Source organism: Arvicola amphibius, chromosome 12 (assembly GCF_903992535.2).
Source record: "Arvicola amphibius chromosome 12, mArvAmp1.2, whole genome shotgun sequence".
Classification (NCBI taxonomy): Eukaryota; Metazoa; Chordata; class Mammalia; order Rodentia; family Cricetidae; genus Arvicola; species Arvicola amphibius.
Window position 1 is genome coordinate 114,458,041 of NC_052058.2, and position 14,144 is coordinate 114,472,184.

Here is a 14,144-nt window from a genome sequence, read left to right on the forward strand (position 1 = left end):
CTTTGTAAATTTGGCCAACACATATGCAACTTTTAGAAATTTTAAAAAAAGAATGAAAATAAAATATAAAAAGGAAAGAAAAAGATATGACTGTTTATGGGAATGGTGGAGGAGACTGTTTATTGTAGATAACAAGAAGAGCATAGCCAGAGGCATGGACACCTGGTAGAACACAGAGAGGACTTAAACAAACTGAGCAGTGATATGTGGAAAGTGGGAGGAAAGAAAAAAACAGGTGAAAGAGTCAAGAAGCCAATGGTACAAAAAAGTTATAATATATACATATTTTTATCATTCCCCCCTCCAAACTCTCCTATATAACAACAAATTTATGGCTTTCATTTTCAACCTTTGCTGTTACAGACATATATTTTGATGTGTACTAATTTGGGAATACTTAAGTACAATGTCTTTTGATAACAACTACAGAATTAGGTAGTAGAGTGGAGTGCTCTTCACTGAAGGCAACTATTTTCTCACTCCCAGCATTTCTTTATTAACTGTAGTCCTTTGTGCAGTGTTCAGTCCTGAGAGACACTCCCCTCTCTGTGTCAGCTATTTTCCTTATCAGCTATTTTCCTTATCAGCTCACATTTATGCATTCGAGTTAGTGAGATGTATGGGTGTAAAAAACATAAGTGCCCCCAACAAATTATCTCACCTTCTCAGTTTTCTTTACAATGATTCCTTTATTTGATCAATAATGATGGCTGCTTTAAATCAAAATAATCTTCACAATATTATTTTTGTGGAGTATGCATGTGTCATGACATACATTTTGAAGTGAATATGTTTACACATATTTTTGTACACACATATGCTCATGTATTTTGTTTGTGTTTGATATAACTCTATTATACACTCATAAAAACCAATCACTACCACAATATCTAGCCAGCTCCATATTCTTCATTTCCATCTTAGACAGTGTCCACTGTTAATAACATATACACTACAATTCTGTAACATATTTTATTCAATATAATTTTTGAAATTTGTAAAATTTGAAATTTGAACTCAAAAGAAACTTTTCTACTCTTCCCTGATATGGTATGTCCTTCTCTAAATGTATTCCTTTTATTGCTCGATGATAAAAGCTGTTTTGGTCAATAGCTTAGGTATAATTGTAGCTAACTCTTTTTGTTTTTTTTTGTTTGTTTGTTTGTTTGTTTTTTGAGACAGGGTTTGTTTCTCCGTAGCTTTGGAGGCTGTCCTGGAACTAGCTCTTGTAGACCAGGCTGGCCTCAAACTTAAAGAGATGTGCCTGCCTCTGCCTCCCAAGTATTGGATTAAAGGTGTGTACCACCACCACCCTGCTCTTAGCTAACTTTTACATCCTAAATTAACCCATTTATATTAATCTGTGTATCACCATGAGCCTATGGCCTACCTCTAAATTTTTGGTGTCCTTTTCCTTCAGCAGTCACATGGCATCTCCTAGATCTTATTTTTTTTTTAAATATCTTTATTATGAGTATGGCAATAGGATCTGGGGGCATCTTCCTGGAATGTCCAGATCCTATTGCCATACTCATGAATATCTTGCATATCACCATAGAACCTTCACCTGGCATTGGATGGAGAAAATGACAGAGCCTCACATAGGAGCACCGGACTGAGCTCTCAAGATCCTGATGAGGAGCAAAAGGAGGGAGATCATGAGCAACGAAGCCAGGACCGCGAGGAGTGCTTTTACCCATTGACACGGTGGGACAGATCTAACGGGAGACCACCAAGTCCAGTCGGAATGGGACTAATGGAACAGGGAACCAAACCGGACTCTCTGAATGTGGCTGACGGTGGAGGAGGACTGAGAAACCAAGGACAATGGCAATGAACATGAACTCTACAGCATGGACGGGCTCACTGTGAGCCTTGTCAGTTTGGTTGCTCACCTTCCTGGACATAGGGAGAGCTGGGAGGACCTTGGACTTAACATAGTGAAGGGAACCCTGATGGCTCTTTGTCTTTGGAGAGGGGTGGAGTGGAGGTATGGGTGAAGGGAAGGGAGGGAAGGGGGAGGAGGAGGGGAGGAGATGGAAATCTTTAATAAAAAAATGAGAAAAAAATATCTTTATTAGGATTTCCCAACTGGCTTTTTTCTGCCCTGCTGTAGGTCAATAAAACTTTATTCATCAACCAATAAATACAACACACATACAGAAGGACATTCCACATCACTCTCCAACCTATGCGCAGGAAATTTAAATTATATTTCATTTCTAGATAATCATATTTTCTATTTACCTAAGGTTTTCAAATATTTTAATCTCTCAGTCACTAGATGACATTGCCTATCATATTTCACAGGTGACTGATATATTCAAGCTTATCTTGTCAATAAGGGGCTTTTACTTTTAAGGCTATATTGATGTCCATGAATCTACATAACAAATTTTAAAATTTACAGATGAAGTGTTCATTTCTTCACCTTTCTTCTCCCAAGTATTATTTTAACAAGGCAAAATATCTTTTTCCTTTCAGATATAATGACTGATCCATTGGAATTTATTCATAAGTCACCTTTTTTAGTTTTATCATGATTCCAATCTTTTACAACATCTGTACTCTCATGTTTTATGAAAGATATGGTGGTTTCCACCACTACCTTCAATACCTTCACATTGTGAGAACTCATTGTCTCTTGCTTTGTACTATAACTGGAGGGCATGTCTTCCTATAGAAGAGCTCCACTGTATGTCAATGTGTAAGTCCAGAAAGCTATATAAAATCTTTCCATTTATTCTTGTTTAAACTCTCCACTAAATTAAGTCTTTATTCTGAGAGAGAGAAAAAGTAAATCCTAGTCTTAAACTCATCAACTACCATGATGTGGACTGTACTATTACCCTGAAATCCATGAACCATTATATTCAGTATTGGCCCTTCTCTATACATATGGGGCAGTCACCTGCACTAACAGCTTATTTGCTCTAGCCACTACCAGTGTCAGATGAAGGGCACATACCCTACCAATCACCTCGATAATGTAAAGTTTAATACATTCACTCCTTTCTCTTTCCATTTCAGGATTTCATTAAAACTGTCACATTCTAATGGGATTTTTCCTAAATATTCTATTCACATCCTCCCTAATGTCATTGTCCACATTCCTTTGGTCTCTTTGTTTCTTCTTTCCTAGACAAAAACTTAATATTTTTGAAAATAATGTATGATTTACTTAACAATTGTTTTTCTCTTATTGTACTGCTAGTTTTATATCAGAAAGGGTTCTTAATTAAACATTCATAAAATATAAATTACAAAAAGTATGATTTATAATTAAATGACATAATCGTAGAATTTAATAATCCTGTATTAAATTTTAAACAGAAATTCATAAATCAAATTTCTGTGCATCTATGCTTTGCTTTTCTTCTTTCATGTAAAGCATAGTAAGTTATTTTCTTGGCTACAGCTTTTTCTCCATGGTTCCCATTCTCCATCTCCACTGGTTTCTATCATTCTCTGATAGCTTCTAGGCCATAATTTCTAACAAACTCGTTGTCTTTTAATACTTGTTGATGTTCATGCATCGTGTGTGTTAAGAGTATAAACCATATTCTTTTCTCCAGTTCAAGTCATGTATCACGTGCTACAAAAATTGTACTTTTATTCTGGCCATCACCATTCCTGTTTGCACTCATTATTTTCCTGACTTTTTTCACTAGAATTTAATTAAAATATTTAAATATTAAAATTTGCCATGCCAATGCATCCCTCCTTTCTTCTTTATATTCATCACACATTTTCTAGTATGGTATCCTGAGAGATAGAACTCTAGAAGGAAAGCAAAATAATATCTTTGCCTCCTAGTCTTCTCACTAGTAAGTTTGGGTGAAAACTATCAACTATCAACTATCCTATGTTGATGCATGTATTAAGATATTTATATTTACTAATCATGCATGATAAGTATATATACTAATGCATAATATTTAAGCATATGTCATATGTAGCATATAACTATATAGGTACATATAGTATAGCATATAATACATATATATATATATATATATAATTAAACCCATGTTTATAAACCAGTTTTTCTGTAACAATTATATTTGACATATTTCACTTTATTTACAATACTGTTAGGTTCTTTAAATAAAATATTTTAAGAAAATAGAATGAAACATTTTTAACTTGAAAATAAAGGATGACTAAGGACACTGATCAAACAGTTATAACTGCCTGTCTTAAAATAAATTGTTTGGTTCATGAAAATAATCTAAGGTTTTATGAAGTAAACTATCATAGGAGAGGTATAAAATGTAGTATTATATTCTATAATATTTCCAAAGAGGAAAATAAAATTGTATATATTATATGTACACTTATAATAATGTGAATATAACACAAATTATTTACTTTATGTAATAAATAGTATGGTACCTTATACTATTAATTAATATATATTTAGAGAATATAAAATATGTTCTGTTGCTCATTATTTGCTGATTTATTGTGATTTCTTATCTTACCTCACCAAATTCAGCATTTTCACAAACATAAGTCTCATAGTATTGATTGAATTCAGGAGCATGATCATTAATATTAAAAACTTGTACATACACAGGAATTGAAGAAATCTGTTGGACATTGTCTGCAGATAAACATAGAGAATAAAATTAATTACATCTCTATTAAAAGTCATGCAATAAATTGAATTAGAGGCTTTCTAAGTATGGGAACTATGCAATTCATACACTTATCAGAAATCAGTGCTCAGTTCTAGCACCACTTATTGTTTTATTCTACAGGTACTGGTTTTTGCCCTTGATAAGGGAAAGTAAATAAAAAAAAGTTCTATGATCACTAAGGAGCTAGAAGATTTGTTTGTATTAGTCCAGTGAATTTTACTAAAAATAGAAATTTTTACTTTTATAAATTTCTCTTATAGTCATACCGGCACTAGGAACCCACTCAAATTTAAATTATTTCCTGAGGTCCTTAAATAACTGAAAAGGCTTTATAAGATCATAGTGAAACAACTCTCTGAAACACTAAAATTGGGCCATAACTGATAAAATGTAATTGACTACTTCATACTTAATGAACTCACAAAGACACAAATCATCAAAAATAAATCTTTAAAATTACAAAGGTAAGGAATATTAAAGGATGATCTTTAAGATGTCTCTGTATGTTAAAAAAGAAGAGTTATTTTGAGTGGATATTTTTTGGGGATGGATTTATTTTCCTTATAGCTCCATATTGCACTTTATCATCAAAGACAGTCAAGGCAGAATCTCAAACAAGTAAAGGACCTCGAGGAAAGACTTGATTATGAATTCATGGAAGAATGCTGCTTATTGTTTTTCTCTTTATTGGATGCTCAGCCTATTTTCTTATTACACTAAGACCAGTAACCCAGAGGTTTCACTACCCACTGTTATCTTGGTGTTCCCACTTTAATAATGTATTAATAAAATGTGCCACAGGCTTGCCTCCACAATAATCTGGTTGGGCATTTTCTCAGTTTAGGTTTCATGTTTCCTGGTGACTCTAGTGTGTGTCATGTTGATGCAACCAAAACCAAAACATACAACAGTCAGCTATCCTGATTAACCCACAAATCATGTTTGTCTCATTTCTTTGTCAACTATAATCCACATCTCCTCTTTGGAACCTAAATCACACTGTAGCAGGACACCAACATTGTGGATGTTAGATTTCAAACACATTTCCGTTGGAAGACAAGACAGTGATAAAAACTGCTAAGTCATGTCTCCATTACCATGATTAAATGATCCCCACATTTATTGGTCACTGTCATCATTTAGTAATGATATATATATATATATATATATATATATATATATTTGTGATACATATTCCCTCATATTAATTTAGGGAATAATATTTAAAGAATCATTAAATTCAATACTATTTACTGAATAATTTATGTTCATGCACACACATGTGAACACATACATGTACATTATAAATAATGCTTCAAGCCATTGTCCTTATTAAATACCATAAATTTGTTGTTCATTGGTAAAGTGAAAGCAAGGATTACAAACTGAAGGCTTGTCTTTCTGCTCAAATTATGTTATTAAATAAATATTATGTAATTCCCATGATCAGAATAAATATAATAATATCATCATTATATGGCAAGGTATACAATTATTCTTTACTACAATACTTAAAAGTATGTGTTTTGGAGTATTTTAATTGCATTCTGATACTTCTGAGACTAAAAATAAAGTTTACTTTGAATAACAGGGAAGAATTAACTACTAGATGAACAAAATTAGCCATAGAAATTTTGGTGGACTGAGGACATACAGAGAGTTTCTGAAAAGGGATTATAGACAAGGTGTTCCTAGAAACAATATTTATTCTAGAGATAATACAAACAGAAATCCACAGCCTTCTGGAATAAGCATAAGGTGTGACAAAGAGTGACATTGAACTAATTAATGAACATACAAAAGAGACAGACAAGGTAACAGTTTGACATAGGGAAATGTCTTAGTGAGCCTCTTGCATGCTTCATTTTCAAATTTGGTTCAATAAGTTCCTATCAGCACTGGGGAATCCCTCCTCAGAACAATTAAAAAACTTAATGCCTCTTGTTAAAAGCCATATTGGTCTAGATAATATAACAGTTTTATTAGATAAAACAAAACTTTAAAGAAAGAATGGAAAAAATTATTTTGGCAAAATGTTATAAATAATCAGAGACTAATACAAATAAATTACATTGAAATTGAAGTTTAGTAGAAACAGTTTCAATTGTAAAAATAATATCATCTGTATCTCGGCAAAAAATTGGCCTCTTCAGGAGGTAAATATTTTGTTTCTGGGGAGTGAAAGTTTGTCTCAGGTAAAATAAAGTACAAAAAGGATTGACTTTATAAGTCTAGAAGAATAGTTAGAGAAATTAAGGAAATAGGTTGCTTAAATAGCAATAAATTTATGAAGACATGATTTGTTACATAAATGGAAAGCCCAAATTAACATTCCTTAAATCTCAAAAACAAACCATAAACTAATACATACTTCTGAGAAAAATATTAAAAGGTATTATTAAGAAAAATTACCAACATTTCAGGTTGTATATTATCAGGGCACAGCAGCTGCTGATTTTTTAAAATGGCTAACAGAGAAGCCTATCTGGTTGAGAAACAGGCTTTGACCACAGAAAAATTATAGGAAACATAAAAATTGACACAGGAGCAGATTTGAGGAATATACTAGTTCCTTGACTGGTCTATTTGTCATTTCAATAAAATCTGGAAAATTGAGATTGTAAACAGAACTAAGAACCACATAAATAAGGAGATGCAGAAAATGGTCTCATTACAGCCTGGAATTTCCTTGCAATCTTTATTAGCTAAAGTGTAATCTATTGTGTTGACTTAAAACAATGCTTTTTTTAACTTTACAAGAACAGCTTAGAAAAAAATTGACTTCAGAGTGCCTACTTATAGTAATTCCCAGCATATTAAGAGGTATCATTTGAAAGTTCTTCTTTAAGGGATGTTAACCAGGCCTAAGTTTTGTCATTATTTTGTACTATCATTGAAAATAATTTGCAAACAGTGTCTTCAATGTATAACTATATGATTTCTTTCTAGAGATCAAACTCATATACCTTACACATATGGTAGAAGAGTCAAAGAATTTTTTGATTTATTGGGGATTACAAATTGCTTCTAGAAATAGAATTAAGAGATTATATGAATTACCTAGGATATAAGATAGTTTTAAAAGGATTCAACCACAGAGAGTGGAAAGCTTGAGAGATCTATTTTGAAGTATTAATGACTTTAAAATTTTCTGGGAAATATTAACTATTACCTAAAATTTGTTAACTACTCAAGAATTAAGTAATTTATTTCAAACATTAAAATGAGAGAAGGGTCTAAATATTCCAATAAAATATTAAGTTGAATCTCAGAAATAATTATCTTTAGTAGAAAAGAAGTTACAGAATACACATCTATATCCTTTTGATCTAGAGTTTGTTTGTATTCTGGTTATTTTACCTTCTATACATTCCCCCACAGTAATTCATATGCAGAGAGTTGATAATATCTTTGAACAGTTATTTTTGTCATAAAAACATAGGAAGAAGTTTAAATAAAAAGTTTAAATAAAGGCTGCTGAATTGATTCTGAAAGTAAAATAAAGACTTCATCAATTGGCAGAAATAGACTCAGCAGAAAAAGTAGTGCCATTTACAGATGTTGAAATTGCCTTCAAGACAGAAAACAAATATTGTCAAAGAGCTTGCAGTAATTTCTTATTAAATATTAGCAACAAGTATGCAGAATTAAAAGACTTATATTTATATAAAAATGATTGGATTCTTCCCCACATACCACGAGGAACAATAATTTCTGGAACTCCCACATTCCATATTGATGCAAAGAGTTCAGGAAAGATAGGTCATAAGTCAGGAAATTTAGGAAAAAAGTGGCTCAAATCCCAGATAATTATTTTCAGAAGAATTATATTTCATTCTCATGGAATTACCAGATTTTACCCAACCTCTTAATATAGCATCTCTCAATATACATAAAGAATATTTTACATATTGAAACCAATAGAGTTATTCTGAAGTTGATTCAGAATTAATTTTACAATTTATTCAGTTATAAGAGACAATCATAAATGAAAATTACCTCATTTATGTAACACTTATAAGATTCTATACAGGTTCAATAGGCTGTCTAGCATAGCATAATGACAAAGTTGATCAGATATTTATAGAAAATGTGCTTCTAGCCTCAGAATTTCTTAAGAGACATAATATTATTTTAACATTATGTAGAAAAGATTTTTAACACTTAATAATAAGCCAAGGAAATGTGCAAATTACAGTTTGTATTAACAAACCTGCAGGGAGGAACTTAAAATGTTCTAATAGAAATGACATTGGGTAAACAGATGTGTTTCATTTTACAGAGTTTGGAAAATTAAAATATATGCATCTTACTAATAACTATCTTGAATATTACCATAGAATCTTAGTATGGTGACAGATGGAGATAGAAACAGAGACCCCCTTTGGAGCACTGGACTTTAGCTCCCAAGGTCAAGGTCCAGTTGAAGAGCAGAAGTAGGGAGAATAAGAGCAAAGAGCAAGGAAGTCAGGACCACAAGAGGTTGGTCAACCCACTGAGAGAGTGTGCCTGATTTAATGGGAGCTCACCAAATCCAGCTGGACTGGGACTGAATGAGCATGGGATCATACTGGACCCTCTAAATGTGGCTGACAATTGGGGCAGACCGAGAAGCCAATGATAATGGCACTGGGATTTGTCTTTTCTGCATGTACTGGATTTTTGGGATTCTAGTCTATTTGGTTGCATGTCTTCCTAGGCCTGGATGTAGGGAGGAGGGCCTTGGACTTCCCACAGAACAGGGTACCCTGCCCTCTCTTAGGACTGGAAGGGGAGGAGGGGAAGGTGAGTAGGAAAGTGGGAGGGAAATGGGAGGATGGAAGGAAGTGGAAATTTTGAATGGTAGTATTTATAAAGTAATAAAAATATCTAATTCTACTGTTATACAATTATGAGAAGTTATGGCCAACATGGGGATACTTGTACAAACTAAAACTGACAATGTTCCAGCATATGGATCTAGTAAAATGAAACATTCTTTTTTCATATTTTACTATAAAACATGTTTCAGGTATACTACACAATCCTACTTAATAAGAATTTATATAAAGATCTAATCATACTTTAAAATATGCTTGATAAACAGAAAATTATAATAATTTTCTCGAGATAGATTGCACAATGTATTACTAACATTAATTATTATAATTATAATGAGAAAGAATGACAGCTGAGGAGAGACATGGGATAGTAGGGAAAAAATTGCCAAATTAAATCACCATGTATACTTTAAACTTGTATTGATTTATTTTTGATTTCAGAATGAAAAGCTTGATATGTGTTACATTGAGGAAGAGGTTTTGATTTGTTTCTATAGGAAAAGAAAAGTTATGAATACCAGATTAAAGATTAGAGTAAAATAAGAGAGACCTTCTGATTAGAAGAGGTAGTAGTTTATCAAACCGTCTGGCCATTTACTCTAAATGTATAAAACTAACAAATGCCTTTCATTTAGTCAGATATAATGTGCCCAAATTGGAAACTCCCCATAATTAGGATTGAGGTGTGGTTTGTTTCTGTCTTGCTAAGAGAATAAAAGAATCCAAATATGTAATCTGAGAATGACTGGACAAATGAGACATCTGAAGACAAAGGATGAATGATCCAGAGAATATGTTCCAAGAAAAAGAAGAAATTGTCCTAATGATATATCACATTTCCAAAAGGATAAAATTTTATACATCTTCCCAGATGTTTGTTTCTGTTGTTCTCTAAATATATAATTAATTATCTTTCTGTAATTTCAATCTAACTAAGAATTATAGCTTGCTTTGAAGTTCAATTGTGTCTCTCTCCTTTACTAAATGGAAACATGATTAATAATGGAAAGTCTAAAATCTCTATCTCATGTAAGAAGAGTCAACTGAAATTGGACAAGATCAAAAGCAAAAAAAAGATTTTATTCTATTTACCCCAATCTATTAATCTTGGATTTATTTTGACTCCTTAAAACCTGTCTTAAGATGTAAAAATTTCAAAATTTATAACTTGTATATTTAAATTCTCTTTTGCAATATTAATGTTAATACAGAGTACTAACTAACTCTAGAAATAGGCTTTATCTAACTTCAGGTATATAATTTTATGTTTGAGTCTGAATTAGATAGCTCAGAATTAAACTTGCATATCAAGGATGCATTCAATAAATTTTAGTGTTCTAACTAAACTCTGAGTTCTGCCACATATTACACTCAAAATGTCAATGTCATTAACCTGAAAATGTCATTCAAAGATCATGTTCAGACTGCAAACTGCTCAAGACAATGTGAAGACAATTATCTGAGATGGTTCAGCCTCTCAGACTACTCCAGCCAGTATTTCAGATAAGCCCTGCACTTTCCCATCACACAGAAACAGGAGATGACCTATGTCTCCAAGGAATTGACCACTAACTCAAATTTTTAGGGTCTCCTTAAGAAATCTTCATGCCCAGACAACAGGAAGTAATTTTTAAAAGATGACATTCACATTTTTAAGATGTGGAAAGGTTGTTTTTTTTAATATTCTACTGACCTGGAGATTATGGATAATTATCATGGTTTGGGAGTTGTTTAAAAGTTGTTATTGGTCTTATCAGGATGGAAACTTTCAGAGTAGCTTAGACTCAGGGATATCATTCTGAAAAGAAATAGGGGAATATAGTGATGAAAGGATAAATAGGTAGATTATTAATCTGTATTTAAACTAATAAAGCAATGGCTAGTCTTGAATATTTTATATTGGTATGGACTTATATATAAATTAAAATTTTTGGTTATTTTTGTTATACTGTATATTTGCTTCTACTCTCATTTTTGGTATTTTATATGCTGATACAAATTTTAGTTTATTTTTATACTATAAATAGGTTTACATATGCTTCTACTTTTGATTATGGTATTTTTTATAATAAAAATTTTTGCTTATTTTTGTTTTAATATACTGTATATATGTTTCTACTCTTGCTTAAAGTATTGTATATATGCAGCTCATTTTAAAATGTCATGTAAAATTCTAGTCCTTAAAGGTTCTTATCACACAGTTTAAGTTGATCAAAAAAATGTATGTTAGCAGTTAGTCATCTATAATAACCAAATCTGTGGGCATTTTACACTTGCTTTTAAATACAAATATAGTTATATTTCAATAGACATATGGTTTGGAGGACTGAGAACATTTAGAAATACTAGGGAAGGGCTTAAATTTTCTCAGTCATTTTGAATAGAAAAAGGAGAAATTAGAATCACTGGTTGCTTCTCTACTATTTCACTATAAACCAAGTTCTTATTATCTGATTCCTGAGTTTTTATTGATAAAGAATAAATAGTAAATATTTCAAATATCTAAATTTTGTATTAATTATTTTAATGGGCAGTGGCTTTCTTACAAATTAATGAATTGTGTTAATGTTGATTGTAGTTTACTAAACTTACTTTTACATAACCACACAGAAATAGTATTAATTAAATCATTAAAATTTAATTTTAAATTGATCCAATTCTTAAATTAAAAAAAGACATGAAAAACAATTTGACTAGTCTTTTCCCCTCATTATCAACAACTTTAGATGAAAAAAATATTAAAATTGCTAATTCAATAATCTAGTATATTTTTATAAAATATGCTTTTGTTAGTTTTATTTTCTCTCAATTTATAAAGATTACAGCATTTTGAGACTTCAAATACTGATTATATGGCCTGTTACATTGCTTAGTAGATATATAATCATTCCACTGTGTTTGAAGACCTGATATCTCTCTTTGGACCTCACTTAGTAGTAAGAAAAAATCAGCACCCTCAAATTACCTTTGACCTTCAAATACACTACACTATATGAGTATGTATGAACCCACACTTACTTATATATGTATCACAAATAAACAAATATAAATAAAATACACACTACTTTTTAAAGTTTCTTCCTAATCACTTATTTTTTTGCACATTTTTTGGAAGAGGGCAAATTATTTATTTTATTCTCCTCAGGTGTGACAAAAGCTTGAACTAATTTATTTCTAGACTTTTGACAAATTTCAGTCCTTACAACCTGAAAGTATTTTACAGAGAATTTTTTAAATTATTTTTAATTTTTCTCTTTAGCTTAATTATTTTTCACAATAGCTTTTCAGACTGTTGTAGGAAGTCTTACAGCCAGTGGTTACCCAAACACTGTGGCATAGCCTCTTATACTATATATGCCAATGTAGAGCATGCATCTGAGGTGCTTTCCAGCTATAGGATTTTGTTTTTGATCTCGGTTTTAGCAGATGATTCTGATTTGTGAGTCTATCCCTAAATAAATAACCATCTATTTCTCAATTCTGAGCTAGTGTGGGGTTTCTTTTAAGTGTCCTTCTTCATTTGGCACCATGTGGATTTGGACTCCATGCTTAAACGGGTGGGTAGACTAAAGGACTAATAGCCTAGCTGGTCCACGGTCCAGACTGTGTCCCAACCCTGCCCACTGGGCTTGCTCTTATCTAAGCTGTTTTTTGTAGAACCCCCATCAGAGAGGAGTTTACTGTGTGTGGCAACTTAGAAATTTTCCAAGCGTACAATGACTGCTGCATTCCCTGGCATAGTTCCTTGCAAAGTGGTGAGTTGTGCAGCTCCTAATTTCTGCTCCCTGCCCATGAGTTCTGGTTTTCTTGCTCTGTGTATGGAATTAACTTAATTGCTTTTAATTTGTCAAGCAAAGCTTATTTCTTAGTATTTAACCAGTACCAAGGTGGAAAACTAAAGTGGCTCAGAAACCAAAGCAGCACAGGACCAATCCCATTGCCATCAGTTGCATTGCTTCTAGTCACAACTCTGCAACCACGACATCTGTTGGAAATAAGGATTTCAGTTTACCAGATCACATAACAGGTAATTAATAAATCAATATGGAAGACTACATTAATATGGAAACTTTTAGTAACATTTTTTCTAATACTATGGAATGTATTGTGCGAGGCTTATTTATTGGGGATTGGGACTCAGCTTTCTTCTCCATATTCTACCATTAAGAAATAATATGGCACTTTAGGAATCATATACTCTTTACAGACTAATAATGAACAGCTAGTAGACAGAACTAATACCATCAAAATGATAACATTAATTTGACCGACAAAATTGAATTCATATGTAAGGGTACTAAGAAGTTATCTGAAAATATTCATACTGTTGATTTTGACAATCAAAAGTTGATAAAAAGTTATGATAAGTTAGAAGATAGAGTATCTCTCAGTATGACAATCTTTATGCTATTCAAGTAATGTCCAAGGAAATATGTTATCTTTAAAAGAGAAATTTCAGAACTTAGAATCACATGTGCAGAATGAGAAAAAAAGGCTAGCTGCCTCAATGAAATCTTTACAAATATATACAGGCCGGGAGATTCAGGCTTACAGAAGACAATAGTGAAAAGATTTGAAATAACTAAGGAAATTATTGGAGCTGATGAACAGGGAAAGAAGGCACAAATTCAGAATTCAACATCATCAGTAACTGCCAGAGATGTCTTACCCAAGGTTTTAG

General features: G+C 32.0%; 1 protein-coding gene across 1 annotated transcript in view; it reads right to left on the reverse strand.

Annotated features, from left to right (window-relative positions):
- Cdh19 (cadherin 19) overlaps nt 1-14,144 on the reverse strand; it is a 104,088-nt gene that overhangs the window by 12,923 nt on the left and 77,021 nt on the right. The window contains exon 8 of the mRNA XM_038349897.1: nt 4,485-4,606. Coding sequence (XP_038205825.1) covers nt 4,485-4,606 — 122 coding nt within the window. The remainder of the gene's footprint in view (nt 1-4,484; nt 4,607-14,144) is intronic.